The following is a 20,459-nucleotide window of genomic DNA, read 5'->3' as shown; positions in this document are numbered from 1 at the left end:
TCTATGTATCTATCTGAGTGAGGTTGACTGGGGGGGGAAGCTGATAAAGTTTCAAATATCGAGATTCCTAACCATTTCTCATCTGAATCTGAAATCTGGTGTGAAGGTTTCCTATCATTCTGCCACTGACAGGAATGCCAGCTTATTAACAAGAAACTGAAAGAACTGAGAGAAAATCTTGTTCTGTTGTTTTAATTTGGACTCTTGATTTCAGGGTTTTCCCTATTTTTCTACTCAATTGCTCCGCATTGCTATGTCATGTATGTTTTTGCCTTTTTTGTGTATGAATATGTGTATTTGGGAATAAGTGTCATATCATTTTATTGAATAGTAGCTTAGATGGCAATAAGTTTGCCACTTACCTGAAGAATAAATTTGCCTGTAGTTATCATTTTTTAAGTTTATAGAAAAACCTGGTGAAAGTCTGTTTTCCACTTAACACAAATGAAACAAATTGGCTTATTTTTGGTGATGAAATAAAACAATCCCACTTCTGGTATGGCTCACGGGGTAGTGGGCCTTGATTTCCAGCGCACTCCTCCCATCAGAGTTGTACCAGCATGACAGGTAGACAGTGATCTTAAAGGCTGTAAATACCTATTTGTCTCAGCTTTCACCTACCTCACTAGCCAATAGATCAGTAGCAGGGCCTTTAGCTGTGCTCCTGTCAGTCGTTGGTAAATATCTTCCCTACTTTGTAAAATCTACCTTTTATTAAAAAGCTTTCTGACGACTCAATGCTGGCTAAGGCTTTGATCTCTTTCCTCCAAAAGGATCTGTCTGTTCCTGTGCATTCTACCAAGTACCAGAACGTTTCTCTGCATTGAGTTGTACTCTTCAATTGTCAAGGTTTCAGATCAAGCTCATTTTAATTCTGAATGAAATTCGTATGGCTGTTTGTGAAGTCAAAAGTAATTTCATTATTTGCTTTATGCTCAGTAAAGACGTGTCATTTCATTTCTTCTACAATAGATTGTATTCATTATTTACTTTTCCAAAACTGTCTTTTAAAAATGGAAATTAGATTTTGGCTAAGGTGTCTGTTGAGGATCAGGTTACTTGCAATTTCTGCACAGACTCAGAATAATCTCAAGACTCTCTAACCATGGATGAATGCTTTTTTTGAATGAATCTACTAAGATGTGGAGAATTTGCATCTTCTTTCATATGTGGACTTCCTCCCAACTTGAAATCAGTAATCTTCCAGGAACGCTGCCTCCAACCTCAACATTTAGCAAAAAATAGTTGCAGAAACTAGTCATTGGAGGAAGAGGTGCCTCCACAGATATTCCCATCTTGATGACATGAGAGCCCAGCACATCAGTGCAAAAGGTAAGACTGAAGCATTCTCAACAATCTCAGCCAAAAGTGCTGAGTGGATGATCCATCTTGGCCTTCTCCGAAGATTCTCTGCATTGTAGATGCCTTCAACCCATTTGATTCCCACCACATGATGTAAAGAAATGGCTGGAGACACCGGGTGCTGCAAAGGCAACGGGTCCTGACAACGTTCCAGCAATAATACTGAATGTATATACTCCAGAACCTAGCCTAACTGTTCCATTACAGCTACAACACTGGCATCTATCCAACAATGTGGAAAATTTCCTAGGTGTGTTCTGTGTACACAAGCATGACAGATCCAACCCAACCAATTATCACCCATTAGGTTCCTCTCAGTTATTTGTTTTGAGTTCCACTGGGGCCACTCAGCTGCTGACCTCACTACGGCCTTCGCTCAAACTTTGACAAAGGAGCTGAATTTCAGAGGTGAGGCGAGAGTGAATTCCTTTGACATCAAGGCCACACCTGACCAAATGTTGGCATCAAGGAATCCGATCAAAACTTGAGTCATGGGAATTGGGAAAAACCACTCCACTGGATATAGTCGTAACTTTTGCAAAGGGAAGATGGTGTGGTTCTTGGGAGGTCAGTCATCTTCAGTTTGTTACTTAATGTTGTTCCCTCCATCATAGGGTCAGAAATGGACATGTTTGCTGATGATTGCACAGTGTTCAGCACCATTCATGACTCCTCAAATACTGAAGCAGTCCATGTCCAAATACACCAAGAGCTGGATAATATCCAGGTTTGGGCTGAAAATTGGAAAATAACATTTGCACCCCACAAATGCCGGGCAATGACCACCTCCAACAAGACAGAATCTGCCCATTGCCATTTGATATTCAGTGATATTGCCGTCACTGAGCCCCTCACTATCAACATTCTGGGGTTACCATTGACCAGAAACTAAACTGGATTAGCCATATATGAGTACAGAGGCTAGGAAGCCTGCGGTGAATAACTCCTATCTTCCTGACTCCCCGAAGCCTGTTCATCATCTACAAGGCATAATGCAGGAGTGTGATGGAATATTCCCCACTCGCCTGGATGAGTGCAGCTGTGACAACACTCAAGAAGCTTGACGCCATCCAAGATAAAACAGCCTGCTTGATTGGCACCATGTCCACTAGCATCAGTATCAGCAGTGTGTACCATCAGCAAGATACACTGCAGAAATTCACCAAGGCTTCTCAGACAGGACCTCTAAACTCACAACCCCTACCATCTAGAATCAGGAGCAGACACACGTGAGCACCACCACCTCCATTTTACTCATCATCCTGACTTGGAATTTTATTGTTGTTCCTTCACTGTCATCAGGTCAAAATCCTGGAACTTTCTCCCTAATGGTACTGTGGGTCAACTTATGGCACGTGGGCTGCAGTAATTCAAGAAGGTAGCTCACCACCACCTAATCAAGGGCAGCAAATGATGAGCAATAAATGCTGGCCAGCCACTGATGCCAATGTCCCATGAAAGAATAAAAATTTTAAGAACCCCCGTTAATTGTGTGTGTGTATGAATATTCCATTTTCCTATTGTGTAATGGCTTTGGACTCGCAAACCATTCTGGGTGTAAAATAGATGCAGTGATCATGGGATTAAAACCAGAAGTAACCCTTTTACTCCAAGCACTAGGGAAAAGATAGAGTCTAGAAACCTGGAGGACAAGATTGGACTATTCCTCCAGCCAGGAGAAGAGAGCCCTACCTACAGTCACTCAACTCGGGTAGTGCAAGGGAGACTAATTCACTCACCTGCAAACATTCTTCTTCACAGACCTGGCTTCAAACTTATCTGGAAATCAGGAGATGCATTCGTCCCAAATAACAACAAGAGAGAACTCATCCTGACCTATATTGTGTACACTTTGAAAGTGACTTGATCTTAACATGATTTGCTTTTGTGCTCTGTTAACTTTCTAGCAATCTAATTCATTCTCTAGAATCCACCTTTGCATGTTTGTTTGTCTTTGTACATGAGGGAGTGAGTGTTGTTTGTTGTGTTGTACATTTTGGAATGTTGTCCAAATAATTGTCAACTTTTCTTGCAATTTCTAAAAACCTGTAGATGACAACACTCACTCTCCCTCTAAATGGGATCCTGTAGCAGACACCTGAAGGCTGAGGCAAATGAGAAATGTTATTCTACCGTCTTGCACCTATCTGTAAAACCAGTATTTGGTCACAAGATTAAGAACAATTAGTTCTCCATATAGTAGTGGGTCAGCTGCATATACAACTGAATTCAGATCATAAGGGACTTTTTTTTTAAAAGAACTTGATTGCATTGAAATTATGAATGAACAACTTTTATAATTTTCTATCTTTTGCAAGGAGCTACTTGATTAATGCATGCTTTTTTTTCCATTTATGTTACTGTGGTGCTTTAATATTGACCTGTTCTAACTATAAACTCATTTCCTTGCAGGTTTTGCAGGATAAGGGACTTCCAACTGGAGTGGAACCTGAGAAAGTTGAAGAAACTGTGGTTAAAATAGAACCCAAGCCAGTTACTCCAGCTCCTGCAGCAGTAACTGTGAAGACCGTACCTATGACTCCAGAGGCTGAGGTACAGGACCATGTCTGCCAGCAGTTTTGACTGCACAGTTTTAATACAATCTTCATAAAATGCCGTTTTAAACAGTGGTCGAAATTGACTTGGGCAGTATGATTCACTAATCTGTTCATGATGAATTGGCCTCTTGGTAGGAGTGATGTCTATGAAGATGACTTTCAGCAGAGCTATAGATGATTGACACCTGAATTGTTTACTTGACTCCTGGTTTTTGTCTTCCTTCCAGAGTGCACGTCAGCAAGGCCCAATTTTGACCAAACAGGGAAAAAATCCAGTTATGGAACTGAATGAAAAACGAAGGGGGCTGAAATATGAATTAATTTCTGAGACTGGTGGCAGTCATGATAAACGGTTTGTTATGGAGGTAAGGGTTGACTTTGATGACCGTTTTGCAGTTTAGAAATGTGGAAAATATCTTTTAACTCCGAAATTAAACAATTTAAATAATCTTAAATAAGCCTTAAACTGAAAAAAATGTAAGAAATAAAGCAAGAATATTTTTACCTTCCAGGTTGAAGTTGATGGCCAGAAATTCACTGGTTCAGGCTCTAATAAGAAAGTAGCTAAAGCACATGCTGCGCTGGCAGCTCTGGAGAAACTGTTTCCCCATCAACCTCCTGTAGAAGTAAAGAAAAAAAGGATTGTTCAGGTAAGTCTTTTACAGGACTAGGAAAGAAAGGACTGGCATTGTAATTTCACCTCTTCCATGAGACAGTATGTGGTCAGCACCAAAGAAGTTACATTGCCTCTATTGCATGTTTTTGCTCCTATGTTGTGGTAATAGTTTTGTTGCTGATCTGAGCTTGGATTACTTGACCAGAGGCATCCATATTGATGGCACTGAGCCCTGTGCATATTATCGCCGTACATTTACTTTTACAATGAATTGCTGCATCGTGGTCCAGAGTAGAAAATCGGGACAGTTTTTGTTTTCTTCCAAGCAAAACAGACCTGTTTCCTGATAAAATCACTAGACTGCTCCACTCAATCAGGGTGGTATGGTCATGTCACTTGTTAACCTCTGCTGAAATATGTGGCTGTAAAAATGACATTAAGCCTCACTTTGGCTTTGTGTCAACGAGATACTTGATACTGGTTGATCTAAGCTCCTTGATGAGCTAATGGCTATTGGAAGGTGACAATATCGGACTGCTAGATCAGAAAATATAAATAAAGGAAGACATATACTGTGAAGACAGAATAAGTCTAATTGAATACTGGGTTTTATAACAAGAGGCATAGAAAGTGAAAGTGGAGATTTAGTGGCCAATCTATATTTTTTTAATTCATTCACTGGATGTGGGTCTCACTGGCTAGGCCAGCATTTATTGCCTGTTCCTAATTGTCCAGAGGGCAGTTCAGAGTCAACCACATTGCTGTGGGTCTGGAGTCCCATGTAGGCTAGACCAGGTAAGGGTGGCAGTTTCCGTCCCTGAAGGACATTAGTAAACCAGATGGATTTTTCTGCCAATTGACAACGGATTCCTGGTCATCATTAGACTCTTAATTCCAGATTTTTTTCTATTGAATTCAAATTCCACCACTGCCATGCCAGAATTCAAAACTAGGTCCCCAGAACGTTAGCTGGATCTCTGCATTAACAGTCCAGCAGCAATATCACTAGGCCAACATATTAAGACTATAGTCTGGAATATCATGCAGTTTTGGGCTGCACATTCTAGAAAAGGCATTTGAGGTTTTCTATTGGGTAAAATGCAAAAGCATTAGGGATCTACAGTTTATAAAGAAATATAAGTTCAAGGAAAGACTTAGAAAAATTGATGTTTTCAAATTAACAATTATAAAGGAATGGGGTTAAATTGCCAGTAAGTCTACTGACTTGTAATTCAGTAATTAATTACAATAAGTAGACAAAGTGTAAGATGCAAGGGACTTAATCAGTTAGAGGAGGAGGCTGGGGAGATGATGATAGGGAACCAGGAAATGACAGAAGTTGAATAAATAATTTGCATCAGTCGTAACTATAGAGAACACTAACAGCATTCCAAAAAATCTAAATAATCAAGGGGCAAAAAGGGGAGAGGAAATATGTACATTAACTGTCGCCAGAGGAAATGTACTGGAGCTGAAGACTGATAAGTTCCCTGGACCTGATAGGATGCATCCTAAGATATTAAAAGAAGTACCTACGGAGAATGTGGGTGAACTTGTTGTAATCTTCCAAGAATCCTTAGATTATGGAAAAGTGCCAGAGGTTCAGAGTCAAAAAGCAGGACAGTAAGCTTCTCAATTGTTTTTGGCAAATTTTTGAAGTCCGTTATAAAGGATGTAATAGCAATGCATAAAATATAGAAATACATAGTTTGTAGGGGAAATAATGACTGGCAAAAATTATTAGAATTTTTTCAGACGATTACCAGCAGGTTGGAAAAAGGGAAAATAGTGGATGCAATATATTTGACAGAAGGCATGTGTCAAGGTACCACATATTAGGCTAATTACTAAGATAAGCTAATACAGGTTGTACATCAGCATGGATAGAGAATTGGCTAACTAATAGAAGGCAGCAATGGAACAAGAGGAGGCATTTTCAGGACGGCAACCTGTAAGAAGTAAAGTGCCACAGCGGTCAGTGCTGCGCCACAATGTTAGTGACTTGGATGACAGAAGTGAATGCACAATCAATAAGTTTGTAGATGACAAAAGTAGGCAGGTAGGCAAGCAGTGAGGATGACACAGTCTCTAGAGGTATAAACGCAGGTTCACAAGTGGGCAGAAATTTGGTTTGGGGAATAAAATGTGGAAAAATATGAGACAATGCATTTTGATAGGAGAACTATTGAGGAGGCAGGGAGGTTGCAGAAGGATTTGAACAGTTTAGAAGAATGGGCAAAGAAGTGGCAGATGGAGTACAATGTAGGAAAGTGTAAGGTCATGCACTTTGGTAAGAAGAATAGAAGTGTGAACTGTTTTCTAAATGGCAAGAAAATTCAGAAGTCTGAAGTGCAAAGAGACTTGGGAGTTATAGTCCAGGATTTTCAAGGTAAACTTGCAGGTTGAATCAGGAGTTAGGAAGGCAAGTGCAACTTTTGGCGTTTATTTTGAGAGGACTTGAATATAAAAGCACGGATGTTACTTCTGAAGCTCTATAAGCTCTAGTCAGGCCACATTTGGAGTATTGTGCGCAGTTGTGGGCCCCATGTCTCAGGAAAGATGTACTGGCCCTGGAGCGGGTTCAGAGGATGTTCATGAGAATGGCCCCAGGAATAGAAAGCTTAACATTTGAGGACTCTGGGTCTATACTCGATGGAGTTTAGAAGGAAGGATGGATGGGGGGGGATCTAATTGAAACTTACAGAATACTGAATGGCCTGGACAGAGTGGATGTTGGGAAGATCCATTGGTAGGAGAGACTAGGACCTGAGGGCACAGCCTTAGAGTAAAGGGAAGATCTTTTAGATTAGAGATAAGGAGAAACTTCTTCAGCCAGAGAGTGGTGAATCTATGGAATTCACTGCCACAGAAGGCTGTGGAGGCCAGGTCATTGAGTTTATTTAAGACTGAGACAGATAGGTTCTTGATTATCAAGGGGATCAAGAGCTACGGGGAGAAAGTGGCAGAATGAGGTTGAGAAACTTATCAACCGTGATTGAATGGCAGAGCAGACTCCGTGGGCTGAATGGCCTAATTTCCACTCCTGTGTCTTATTGAGCACTTCTATTCAGACCATGTTATTACAGAGAATCAGCACAGAAAGGGGTCATTCATTCAGCCCATCGTGTCAGCACCAGCTCATTAAATGAGCATCATTACCTAGTCCCTATCTCTTGCTGCTTCCTTATACTCTTGAAGACTATTTTTATCCAGTGTTGTCGTGAATGCCTCAATTGAACCTGCTTCCACCATACTTAAGAGCAGCGCATTCAAATTTTAAGTGGAGAAAGACTGCAGAAAACTACAGCACAGGGTTATTTTGACATCCTTGAACATAAATTGCAAAAAGTTTGTATTCCAGTTCAGCAAGTAATAAGGACAGCATATGAAATGTTAGCCTTTATTACATAGGGAAGCCAAAAAAAAAATTCATCACAAGAACTATTAGAAGAGAGCAGGCAGTTCAGATTACCGTTGCTGCTTTTTGGAAGATAATAACCAACATAGCGAGGTTGTTGACTTGCTCGCCAAGCTGGCTTGTTTTTGTTCAGATGTTTCGTCACCATGCTAGGTGACATCATCAGGGGAGCTGCTGATGAAGCGATCTTATGTTACTCCGCTTGGAATTTATACTGTCCGGTCCATTATGGTGAGTACTGTCATTTCCGGTTTTGATCTGTATGGGTTTGTATATGGGAAATGTATGTGTATATATGTATGTATACATACATGTTTATGGGAAACCTTCATCAACCGACTGAGCTCTACCCGCGCACAACTTCACTTCCTTCACGAATGCCTCGGGAACCAGGTACTGCCCCGCAGCATGAAGTACAAACCTCCACTGAACAACCCACAGGCATATAAAATAGCTGAACAGAACGGACGCAGAATGCTACTAGCAATGTTTAATGATGCCCATAACCAACTCCACTGGTACGAATGAGAAATTGTGCGCCAAAAATCACAGTATCTAAACTCTATGGACCAGCAATGGACTACGACCCAAGAACAGGCCATCACCATCAATCAACACAAAACCAAAACTAAGAGACACGCGCTACAGGAGAAATTCACCAAACTGATCCACCACAAAGACAAGGACAATAACAAACTGGACACATGATAAGAAACCTATCCAGCAGACAATGCACAGAAACTGAAAAAGATGTTCTATTGTGCGGACTGAACTATAACCAAAAAGATGCTAACAGAACATACTTTGTGGCCGCTCTGGAGAATACATTAAAAGACAACAAACTCATGGACGAAACACAATAAGCCATCCGACAAATTATAATCCTCACACTACACAGAAGGAACAAAAGGGACAACCTGAACACAGCAGAGAGAAAAGCACTAGATAAACTCAAAGACAAGAATATCATAATCCTACCAGCAGACAAAGGGCACATGACCGTCATTATGAACAAACCAGACTACGTTATGAAAGCACATACATTGCTTGCAGATACAACCACTTACCAACAGGTAACGATAGACCCAACACTGCAGCTAGGTAATAGGATCACCCAGACACTGAAGCGACTATTGAATGTAGGGCAGATAACCAAGACGGACTTCATGAGAATGAAACCAGAAGGCACAAACATCCCCGGCTTCTATGGACTGCCTAAAGGACATAAACCAGACATCCCTCTCAGACCCATTGTTTCCCTGTCAGGCACACCCTCACACAAATTGGCCAAGGACCTACAACAGAGACTGAAACACCCTAGTACACGGATCACCTCATTCTATTCACTCACCCCAAGATTTCCTCGATACCCTCAAGAACATAAAAATCAGAGACGAGGAGATTATGGTATCCTTTGACGTCACAGATTTATTCACATCAATCGACATCCCACTAGCCAAAGAAACAGTGGCCACATTTCTAGAGGAAAACTCAATGCAGACCAGCAGCTCCATCAGCAAGGACAACATACTTAAATTACTAGACTTCTGCGTCATCACACACTTCGTCTTTATGGTCAAATATAGAAACAAATTAATGGTACACTAATGGGGTCACCGATTTCAGGACTCATCGCAGAAGCAATCATGCAAAGACTAGAACACACCACCCTCCCCCGCATTCAACCTAAACTGTGGATCCGGTACGTAGACGACACATTTGTCATTATTAAACACACCAAATTACAAGAGACTCACCACCTCATCAACAGCGTATTCACGGGGATTAAATTCACAAGGTAAGAAGAGAACAAACATCAACTTCCGTTTCTGGATGTTAAAGTAGAGCGATTGACAAAGGGGAGTTCCAACCCTTAGTATACAGAAGAGCAACCCATACAGATCAAATCCTCAATTTCCACAGCAGCCACACCAACGCCCAACAAAGCTGCGTTAGGACACTATTTAAACAGGCCAGGACACACTGCAACACTCCAGAACTACGCAGGAAAGAGGAAGAATACTTAAACAAGATCCTCGCTTTAAACGGATATCCCCACAACTACATCCACAGATGCCTACAAAACCGACAACAACAGGAGGACACAGTATGACCTAACACACTGACCACACTGCCCTGCACCAAGAACATATTGGAACTGACAACAAGACTCCTAAGACCACTAGGAATCATGGTGACCCACAAGCCCACATTCACACTATGACAAACATTCACAAGGATTAAAGTCCCCATTCCCACAACATGCAGAACCAACGTGGTTTACAAAATACCATGCAACGACTGCCACAAACATTTACATCGGACAGACAGGAAGGAAACTAGCCATCAGAATACATGAACGTCAGCTAGCAGCAAAATAGCATGATGAATTCTCCATAATATTGGTTCACTCAGACAATGAATGCCATCAGTTTAACTGGACAAAGTAACCATAGTAGCCTAAGCCAAACATAGACACGCATGGGAATTCCTAGAGGCATGGTTTTCCACCCGTACTTAAATCAACAAACATATAGAATTGGACCCCATATACAAACGCAAACAGTTCAAAACCAGAAATGACAGTACTCGCCATAACGGACCGGACAGTATAAATTCCAAGCAGAGTAGAATTAACATCGCTTCATCGGAGGCTCCACTGATGATGTCACCTAGCATGGTGACAAAATGTCTGAACAAAAACCAGCCAGCTCGGCGAGCAAGTCAACAACTTCATCCACAACCCAAGCTGCAGATCTTTGCCAAAACTTTAAACCAATATAGTCTCACTGAGCCAAATGACCTCTTTGTGTTGGGTAATGTGATTTGTAACACAAATGAGTACAGATATTTAGGACAGTTGCTGTACTTAGCTTGTGTGGTGTGGAATTACTTGACCTGATCTAAACAGATCCAATCGTTTTCATGAGTCTACAAGTTTTTAGTGTCAGGAAGATTAAAACATGTTGGCTGTATTACTCACAGAAGTAAATGCTTCACAGTGCAAAATCAAAGTAACACATTTCTCTCTCCAAACAGCCACAGCAACACAACATGGGATTTAGTGGTGGTATGGGAATGGGAGTGCTCCCTACTGGTCCTCCTGCAGGTCCTCCAGTACAACGAGGTAGAGGCAGAGGACGTGGAAGAGCTGGCAGAGGTGGATTCCAAGCATCCAACAATTCTGGCTACTTGTCTTCTGGTAAGGGTTTTTGATTTACTCTTTTGCTTTCATTACGTTGGAGTACACAGTGAATCTTGAGCCTTCAAACATCCTGAGACAGTGTCCCACATCACTTCCAGTAATGGGAGCATTTCCTTCCTATCCAATAATTTCTGTCAATGTAGCTTTTGAACATGGCCTAAAGAAGCAATGACTTTTTTTTTCTTGCATCAGCTATCTTGTGGTATTCTTTAAGTGATTATGTTAATGTAAGTAGAGGCTGGAATAAAATGAACCAACTTCTGTCTTGACAGTAAAATGAAGAACCAGTATGGATAGCCAATGTAGAAAAGATTTGATGTTCACTTCATTCTGCCTTCCCTCGCAACCTGGTTTCGTGCTCTCTAGTGAAATCGACTGTGGGCCTTTCACATTGGTTTCAGATTTTTGATGTTTATGTTCTGATCCTTGAGTGCAGTTTACTAGAGAGGACTTATTGCCCAGGCTGCAGTTTCTGCTGACAGAATTGGTGTCCATGTAGCTGGGTGACTTTGTTGATTTAATATGTCTGCTCAGTTGCCTTGAGACCAGTTATCAAAATTGTCCTGGAACACTGCACCATACAAATGTTCAGTGGACTATTGTGACTTTTCAGTCAATTATATGATAGGAGCTATTCTGTTAGCTCCATGTGACAAGTATTTTTGTTTCTCTTTCCAGGGACGGGCTATGGAGGTGGAAGCTATGGATATGGTGGTAGTGGTGGAGGAGGGGGTGGTGCTAGCTATGGTTATGGAGCCTCTAACTCTTCTGGTGGATATGGTAAGACTTCATTCAAAATGTATGTAATTGACAACTTTATAAGCCCGTGTACTTCATACTATCCTCTTGCAAGAGGCTGAGGGCAGTTTCTACGTTACCCTTGGGGGTAAGAAAAGAGTGAAACTGAATAAAATGCATGTAAGTCAACAAACCTGCATTCTGGCAACATACTACAATTATGAGTTGTCTTATTGCAACAGGAAAGTGATAAAGATTGACATTTGAGTTCTTTGTATAATGAGTGAAGCTGCTTTCTTTTTCAAAAAAAAGGGCATAGAGTCCCCTAAACAAGTTACAAGTTTTGTTATCCCATATTATGGTCAAAGGCCTAATGATATAGCTTTTGTTTCAAAGGGACTGGTAAGTAGTACTTCAGATTGTAATTAAACAAATTAGATTGCTGATCAGCAAGGAAATTGAGATGCAAGGACCATAACATGGTATTATTGGCAGGATTTTAATTATTCAGGTATTGAGTGTGATAATGTTAGAGAGTAAGGAATTCAGGAAAACTTCCTGAACCATTATGTTCAGGATCCAGCTGGAGAAAGGCATTGCTAGATCTGGTGCTCAAAATTGAGGTATCTGGGGTAACAGTTGAGTAATACTGGTTTTCATAGTATTTTTTTTAGTAATGGAAAAGAAAAAGATAGTGCTTGTAATTTGCTGGAAGGCTTGCTTTAATTGATAAGGGGTACTTTGATCAGGGGAAAATTGAGCTAGAGATTACATCATTGAGGAAGATACATTTCAAGTACAAGTTGTGAATATTCCAACAAGAGGAAAATACAGGACCATTCCAGGGCCTGTAGATTTATAAGAGAGCTGGACGGTATGAAGAGACAAAACAAAAACAGGGTTTGTGATTTCCAGTGAATTCTGCAAGTCAGGCCCAGACCAGAAACAACAAACTGATAGGGCAAATGAAAGAGGAATGTCCTGTGTTTACAGAAAAAGAGAATGCTGGCAAAATGTTGCTGGTAGTTGGGAGGAAGCAGGGGATAATTGCCAGAAGACTGGAGAGCAGCAAATGTAATATGACTGTTAAAAACCATTAACAGGAACAAACTTGATCGGATACTCATTTGAGTCAATTAACCACTGTTTGATGTATACTAATAGCCTGAAGTACAAAGTCAATTCAGAATTTGCTGAAGTGTCAAACTTGGAGGGGTGGCAAGCAGTGAGAATGATACAACTCGACTTTAACCAGGCATAGGCTGGCAGAATAGATGGACAAGTGACAGATGGACTACAGAGGAGTGAGAGATTTAGAAGAATGGAGGGGGGAGGCAATATAAACCTAACAATCCAATTCTAAGAAGTATGAAAGAACAGATGGGTTGGGAGTCCACGTAAATTGGTGTCTTAAAGTGAAGACATAATGACAAAAAAGTTATTAACAAATTGTTTGGGATCTTGGCATCATAAATCCAGGGTGTTAATTGCAAAATGAGCAATTACACTGAACCATTATAAAACTCTGTTTAGGCCCCCGTTCTGGTCATCTCCCAGAGGAAAGACGCAAGAATCCTTGAGAGAGTGCAGAGGAGATTACTGGGATGGTTCCAGGAATAAGGGACAAGTTGAAGAGACTGGTCTCATTCTTGGAGATTGATGGGAAATTTGTTGTTGGTGTTCAATATTATGACAGGTTTAGATCAGGTAGGAAAAGTACTATCATTAGTTGATCATATGAGGACTTGGGGACAGGTCTTGAAGGATGTGAGGAAGAAACCTGTTTACGTGACGATTATTTGCAATTTGAAACTTATTGCCTTGTGGAAATGAAGAAAGTCAACGATTTAAAAAGGAACTTAGATGGACACTTGAAGGAAATAAATTTGCAGGGCTATGGGAATAGAACTGATAGGATTGTTTTTCAGAGAACTAGTTTGGACTTGAGAGCCAAAGATAGACCATTTGAGGTTCTCAAGTTATCCATCTTAAAAGCTACAAATTTAAAGTCTTGGAAGGAAGTCTTGTTACAACATTATAATACATTGGTTAGGCTACAGATGGAATACTGTGTGCTGTTCTGGTTCCCACATGATTGGAAGAACATGATTGCAGTGGAAAGGGTGCAGAGGAGATTCACCAGGATGTTGCCTGCGATGAAAAGCCGCAGTTATGAGGAGAAACCAGTAGGCTGGGTTTGTTTACCTTGGAGCACAGGAGGTTGAAAAGGTATACTAAATTGAGAGGCATAGACAGTAGTTTGTGAGTATCTTTTTCCATGAAGACGTGTCTCAAGACCAGAATGCATAAGTTTAAGGTAAGGGTAAGTAGTTTAGAGAAGATCTGGGGATTAAAATATTTTCTCCCAGATGGTGTTAGATATATGGAATGTGCTTACGTAAGAGGATTGTGGAGGTAGGTACTCTGACAACGTTTAGAACTATCTGGATAAGTGTTTAAAATGCTGAGGCATAGTAGGCTACAGACCAAGTGCAGGTAAATGTGATCAGTGTAGTTTGGTATTTGTTGGTTGACATAGATATGGTAGGCCAAAGGGCCTGTTTCTATACTGTATGGCTCTAAAACTGCAGGAATAAATTATCCAAGTAAATTAGATTAGATTTCAATTTTGTTTGGCCCTCTGACCTCTTTGCTGTGGTGGTTGATGCTCTGAGGAGCTGCTGGAAGACGCAGTTGAAGTTTCAGCGAGTTTCTTGTTTATCTCCATAGTTTATGGGGTAAATGCCATATAGTCTGGTTAGGTCCAGTGTCCATAAGTTGCAATGTCCATGACCCATCTGGGACTTCACATAGGTTGGCCTCTGATTAATGTCAATCTTCACATTGGTGTGAGGGAAATAATATAAGTAAACTCAGAAAATAAATATGGACAGAACTAAGGACAGGTTGAAGTGTGGTCAGTGGCTTTGTTGTGTCCTAGTCATATGCATTTAACATCAACCTCAGAAGGCTGGTTGGTAATGCTAGAGTACACTTCTTGCGTTCAGCTTTTAGAGTTGCAGTTTGTACTTGCTGCTTAATGCTGAATTATAGTTGGCTTATTTTATATTTCTCTGCTTTGTAAGCCACACGAAGCAAACATATTTATCAACAAACTGAAATCTGCACACAAAGAAGCAGCTTGCCTGAGAAAAAGCCACTTGCACGAGGTGACGGGAGCAGAGAAATCTAAAAAAAATTGGCATTCTACTTTTTACCGAGCACGCCTAATTTTTTTTTTTTCCTCTGCTCTGTCTCCCAGCTGCAGGTGACTTTTTCAAAGACAGCTTCCAAGATTTTCCCTCTGGCTAGAGGGTGAAAATTGATACAAAAACCTGTCCCTCCCACTTTGGTCTAACTCCTTTGAACTGTTGACGCCCAGAGTCTGCAGGCACGTTCTGGACTGTGTTGCTTCATCTGGACTCTGACATTTTGTGCCCACTGGTTTTTGACTTCGAATTCTGGCATCCATCAGACAAGTGTCTTTTATCTGCAGCATTTCTAACCTTTTGACGAGATTGGGGAGGAGACTTCTACAAGATCACAGCATCTGAAAAGCAATAAATCTGTTATAAACAATGGTAAAGCAAAAGGATTATATTTTCCAAAGAAACAATTCTGGTTCCCTGTAAAAACTGATCAGGCCAGTTCTCTATTGGAACTTGCATACTGGTGGTGTTTAGAGGCAGGACTTGGCCGGATCTCTGAACAGGCCCAAATAATTTAAGCCTGGAATAATAATGTTTCAACATATTTGCATTTATGTGTTTTAATGTTGCAGCTATTCATGGGTTCACACCTTGTGCTGTAATGCAGTTGATACCAGTGGGAAGCATTTTTGGATGGCGTTGTAGATAAGACATTTAAACTGTTGTTCAAATGCTTCTAAAACTACATGTAGAAAATGAGCACTTGAAATCACAGCCAGACAAGATAATCCCTTTGCAGATTTATCCGTCAGTGTTTTGTGTTTTATTGTTAGATTAGTTGAACAACTAGTTTAAGTTCTGAAAACAACAGTGAACTGGAACTGAACATCCACATATCATTTTGCTGCTTAAAAAGCACATGGCTTCCCTGTCATTCTGCCAGAAACATCTGGCTTAGGGAGCTGAATTCTTTTTATGTCAAAGTGGGATTCTCATTCTTCATCATAGTGCCCTATCAGCTTTTTTCACCCTTTTATGACTGTCTCCAAGCCTTTGCCCATGAATCTGTTTGTGTGAACGTAAGTATAGAGGATTCAGTCTGTACAGACATGAAAGTGTTCTAGTGGTGGTGTTTGTCATGTAAGTTCAGGGCAACATTCTCGGGGCAAAAAAGGCCTACTTGCCCAATGACGCTTCACTTCATAACTAAATCTCATCCGCCTCTAATGCTATAGCTCTCAAATCCTTCTTTGTTCAGAAATTTGTTTCATTATTGATCATGTTTACTACAGTTTTGATGGTTTTTAAGGAGCTGTATTTCCTGTAGATGAGAAGAAATTGCACCTGACTTCCTTTCTGAGCAACTCAAATGTAGTTGTCACCTTGTTCTGAGCCATGACTGTCCCACATTATGCCTAAATAAATTAGGTCAGTTCGCAGTGAGCTGGATGTGCAGATATGGCTTTGGATATATTTGGTAGTCTCATGTGGGTTGCTAGATTTCAAACAAAAATGTAACTGCAGCATCTGTTGAGATTTTTTTTCTTAAAGCAATTCCCTTTTGACAGTTTCACTGATTTCCACAACCCTCATCTGTTCAGACAATATGTGATTCAGTGCTAGCCACCTTCATTGCAGCAAGTAACACTGGGTCTCATATATGCTGCATCTGTATTAAGTTATTTCAATGAGTGGAGCATTCTTCCAAGTTTTAATTTTTGAAATTAGGCACAGCATTTTAGGGCAGAGTACAGTGTGCTAACTGTATGGTGATATTCAAAGTGACGGTATTCTGGTGATATCTGGCTTTGTTGTTGCTGGTCTTGATTTTAGTTGGTTTAGGTTGTATATCAGTGACATATTGGTCCTATTACCATCAAATAATACAGATTTTAGGTGAAGCAGTCGGGTTGCAGTTATGGGATTTTGTGTATGACCCATTTTACTGTGCCTCCCAATCAGTTGACATTTTAATGCTGTTTTTTGTGTTGTAACTTTTTTCTACAAAAGAACAAATGTATAGCATCCTGAGCAGGACCGATGTCAAATTGTTTATTCAAGTTCAATAAAAGTTTGTATGGAATAAAACAGAGCTATGAGTGACAATGGCTTCAGTCTCTGGAATGGGGTGGCACTATGATAGCGGCGTTTTTCTTTCAACCTCAATTGTTTGATTAAGTGCGTTGTGTTGACAAATTATACCTGGGATTTTCAACAAAGCGCAATGGTTACCCACTCTGAATTATTGTGTAGTAATTCCTTATTGAAAGTTGTAGCTGCATTCCTCCAGTGTCAGCTTTAAGTGGAAAACATTAGCTATAATGAGAAAATCTGGTTTGCTAATATAAAATCTGTTGGACATCTGTCAGTTGAAATACTGTATATTCCTAAATTTCTATATTTGTAAATGAAATATTTTTGAATTCAATTTAATTTGAACTCATCAAATAAATGTGCTAAATTTTTGAGCTTAACTTCTGCTTCTGGGATTCTGCCCACTCACTCCTGCAGGCCTGTGACTTTGACCCTGTTCTGTACTGTCTGTGTACTTGGGGTAAGGAACAATGAATTGGTCTGTTCAACCATATATGGAAACTTGTTTTACTCCAAAGAGCATTTCCTGTGGTAAAAGGGAGAGGATTGTCTGGGTTAATGTAAGTAATGTAAGTAAAGTGTATTATATTCTGGCTGTTGAGGGAACAGAAGGAAAATCATAGCCTTCGTTTCTCATAAAGGCTGATTTGTATTCCACAATGAAATTCAGTGACATTCTGGTACTGTACCTCTGGCCAAATTGTGGGCTGGAATCACATCACTCATGTGGGGACGTCAGTGGATTCTATCTTCCTTTGCTTGGCGACATCATCTGAAAACATAGTTACTTTCAACATATGTGCTGATCCTCTGAAGGGTTGAGTAGCTCTGTCAGGCCATTCTTCCTATGTCAAGTTGTGGGTCAGCTCTAGTTGAACATGAAAATGCTCTCAAATTGCAATGACTTCTGAAACTCAATAACAATTAAAAATGAACCCATTGTCAACCTGAGCTTCACTTCAGTGGTATAGATCAGAAAATCCAGCCTGTAACTGACACTTTTCTGTTGATTTGACATTGTACTTAAGAACTGTTGACCTTCACATTTCTAACTTGGAAGTTTGTCATGGGCAGTTTCTATCTTGCCCTTTATTATAAACTGACCTGAAGCAGTTGCATGTCCTCTCTGCTGTAATGGTCAGAAAGAGTGATTTCCTGAAGAATTTAATTCTTAATGTAATTTATGCTGCATCAGGAGAGCTTTAAAAAAAAGATTTTCTCTGTCTCCATTGTTTCACCAAGTTGGCTGTGTGAGTCCAATGTAAATGATGAACTCTGACCGTTGAAGCTGACCCTTGGCTTGTTGCTTCATGTCCAACTACTGTGGGTTTCATTCACTTAAAAAAGTGATTAACCAAAATACAAGTTGAGAATCCACTGTAAAGGGTGTTTGCTGTATTACCATAAAGCAATGTCAGATCCATGTATGTTTTGCAGCTTTTTTTTACTGGTTTGCATGGAGTAGAGGGTCTGTGTCTTAGCTCACCTGCACTGACCATCGTGGCTTCTGCTTGAAATTGCCAACGCACTGCAAATTGGGGGTGAAATTGGGGTCTTTTGGACTGACACTCCACATCACAGCGAGCAGGCATGAGGCAATTCCTTAATCTTTAAGGTTTACCTGACTTTGTGGCTCTTTAGATGATCCGTGCTCGTGTACTGAGGATCAAAATCCGAGCAAGCTTGGCCTCCAGAGAAGTTTAGGTAAAATGACTATGAATTGTTAAATATTTCTTCCTTCACTCCACAGGTAATTATTACAACAGTGGTGGCTACTCCAGTTCAGGTGCTTCAGGGGGCTACTCCTACAGTCAAAATGATGGTTACACTCCTCCAGCACCAAAGAAGCCAATCAAGCCACAACCTCCCTTGCAAAAACCATCATATGTTGGGGGTGGTGGTGGTGGTGGTAGCTACCAGACACAGCAATCCTCATACAGCCAGAACCAATACAGTAGCTACAGCCAACCCCCACTTGCAGCCCCAACTAAACAGAAAGCCTACAACAGCCAAAACTATTCGTATTCCAGCTCCTCCTATAGTAGTTCCTACTCTGGGCAGAATGTTGGCACTAACATGGAATATGAACGCAAAGGTGGTACGTATGTTTTTTTTTGTCTTTTTGTGTAGCATTGCATATATATCTGGTGAATCAACCAGTGTAAAGAGATTTTCACACAGGATTTATTTGGTGGCATAAATGTTCTTTTGAGAAGTAGAAGCAAAGGGCCAGATCTTGTAACCAGATCGGTCTAAATGATCTCATTCTGTTATTATGGCTCTGTGAACGTCCCAAGCTGCCCAGAAATAACAAATGAGATGGCAGGTCAGAAAATAATCATTTTAAGTTTGGGTAAAAGGATGGACTGTGAAGCTGTTTGAGGCCCTCTGAAAGATCACATTTGATGCATCGGAGGTGAGTGTTGGTTTCAACGCAGCAAAGAAGGATGTGGATTTGGAAATGAATATCTGCAACTGAAGTATGAAAATTAGTGACCCACTTCATAGCTATAAAATCTGCTCCCATTTTCTGAAAATATGCTTGGTAGAGGCACACACGGAATCTATAGCCCAAAATAAGACAAAAAAACCCGTGGATGTTATTGATCTGAACAAAAATAGAAATTGGCAGTTTCTGTTTCAGAACCCTGTAGACAGTTGTCTGAGGTGGTGGGGGAGAAACTGTAGCTAAACTTTTGACCCCTCTTGAGATTCACAGAGCTGACACATGAAGTGCAGGGCATATAACCAAATTCGTGGAGGAGGTGACTTGATATCTTATTTAAGTTATGCTTAAAGGACATGGTAATGGATCAGAGAATATGGACAAGAGAATGTGTCCAGTCATGGAACCAGTTTCTCAGTATGTTCTGTTGTTTTGTAGGATACAGTAGCTCATCATATGGCTCTGGTGGGAGTAGTTCCTATTCTTCTAACACGTCGGGAGGTTACGGAGGAGGTGGAGGTGCTAGTGGCTCATATTCTGGTAAGCTGTAATGAAAATGACTTAAATGTGATTAGCTAATATGATCTTACTAATTGACTAAAGAATGGACTCTTGCTGCATTTGTGAATTTAATGTTCTACATTTCCAAGGCTTTTATTGGAGCACACTTTTGACTCCAAAATAAGCCAGGTAGCTGGGAACAACTAGAAACCAAAAGGAAAACTGCTAAAAGGAACAAATAGAGTGCTTGATTACAAACACTTGTAGAATCTCTGACAAAAGAACATTCAATTCAAACCGAGATAACAAGGTGTAGAGCTGGATGAACACAGCAGGCCAAGCAGCGTCATAGGAGCAGGAAGGCTGAAGTTT

At 40.5% G+C, this 20,459-nt stretch overlaps 2 protein-coding genes across 12 annotated transcripts in view; one reads left to right on the top strand and one right to left on the bottom strand.

Annotated features, from left to right (window-relative positions):
- Window positions 1-20,459, bottom strand: part of qtrt1 (queuine tRNA-ribosyltransferase 1) — a 57,888-nt gene that overhangs the window by 12,295 nt on the left and 25,134 nt on the right. For 3 of the 6 annotated variants that reach the window (XR_007265757.1, XR_007265753.1, XR_007265756.1), the window contains exons 11-12: window positions 15,404-15,447; window positions 4,426-4,538 (exon numbers count right to left, since the gene is read on the bottom strand). The gene's annotated coding sequence lies outside the window, so the exon portion shown is untranslated. Of the gene's footprint in view, window positions 1-4,425; window positions 4,539-15,403; window positions 15,448-17,829; window positions 17,913-18,004; window positions 18,054-20,459 lie in introns of those variants that run through there. The other 3 variants (XR_007265754.1, XR_007265755.1, XM_048618089.1) reach the window with 2 other exon arrangements.
- Window positions 1-20,459, top strand: part of ilf3b (interleukin enhancer binding factor 3b) — a 54,681-nt gene that overhangs the window by 32,054 nt on the left and 2,168 nt on the right. For 4 of the 6 annotated variants that reach the window (XM_020517156.2, XM_020517155.2, XM_048618087.1 and 1 more), the window contains exons 14-20: window positions 3,775-3,915; window positions 4,148-4,285; window positions 4,433-4,570; window positions 10,994-11,156; window positions 11,838-11,939; window positions 18,891-19,238; window positions 20,025-20,126. In XM_020517156.2, coding sequence (XP_020372745.1) covers window positions 3,775-3,915; window positions 4,148-4,285; window positions 4,433-4,570; window positions 10,994-11,156; window positions 11,838-11,939; window positions 18,891-19,238; window positions 20,025-20,126 — 1,132 coding nt within the window. Of the gene's footprint in view, window positions 1-3,774; window positions 3,916-4,147; window positions 4,286-4,432; window positions 4,571-10,993; window positions 11,157-11,837; window positions 11,940-15,159; window positions 17,139-18,890; window positions 19,239-20,024; window positions 20,127-20,459 lie in introns of those variants that run through there. The other 2 variants (XR_007265752.1, XM_020517157.2) reach the window with 2 other exon arrangements.

Source organism: Rhincodon typus, chromosome 38 (genome assembly GCF_021869965.1).
Source record: "Rhincodon typus isolate 14 chromosome 38, sRhiTyp1.1, whole genome shotgun sequence".
Classification (NCBI taxonomy): domain Eukaryota; kingdom Metazoa; phylum Chordata; class Chondrichthyes; order Orectolobiformes; family Rhincodontidae; genus Rhincodon; species Rhincodon typus.
The sequence above is the reverse complement of the archived record's forward strand: the minus strand, read 5'-3'. Positions and strand labels throughout refer to the sequence as shown.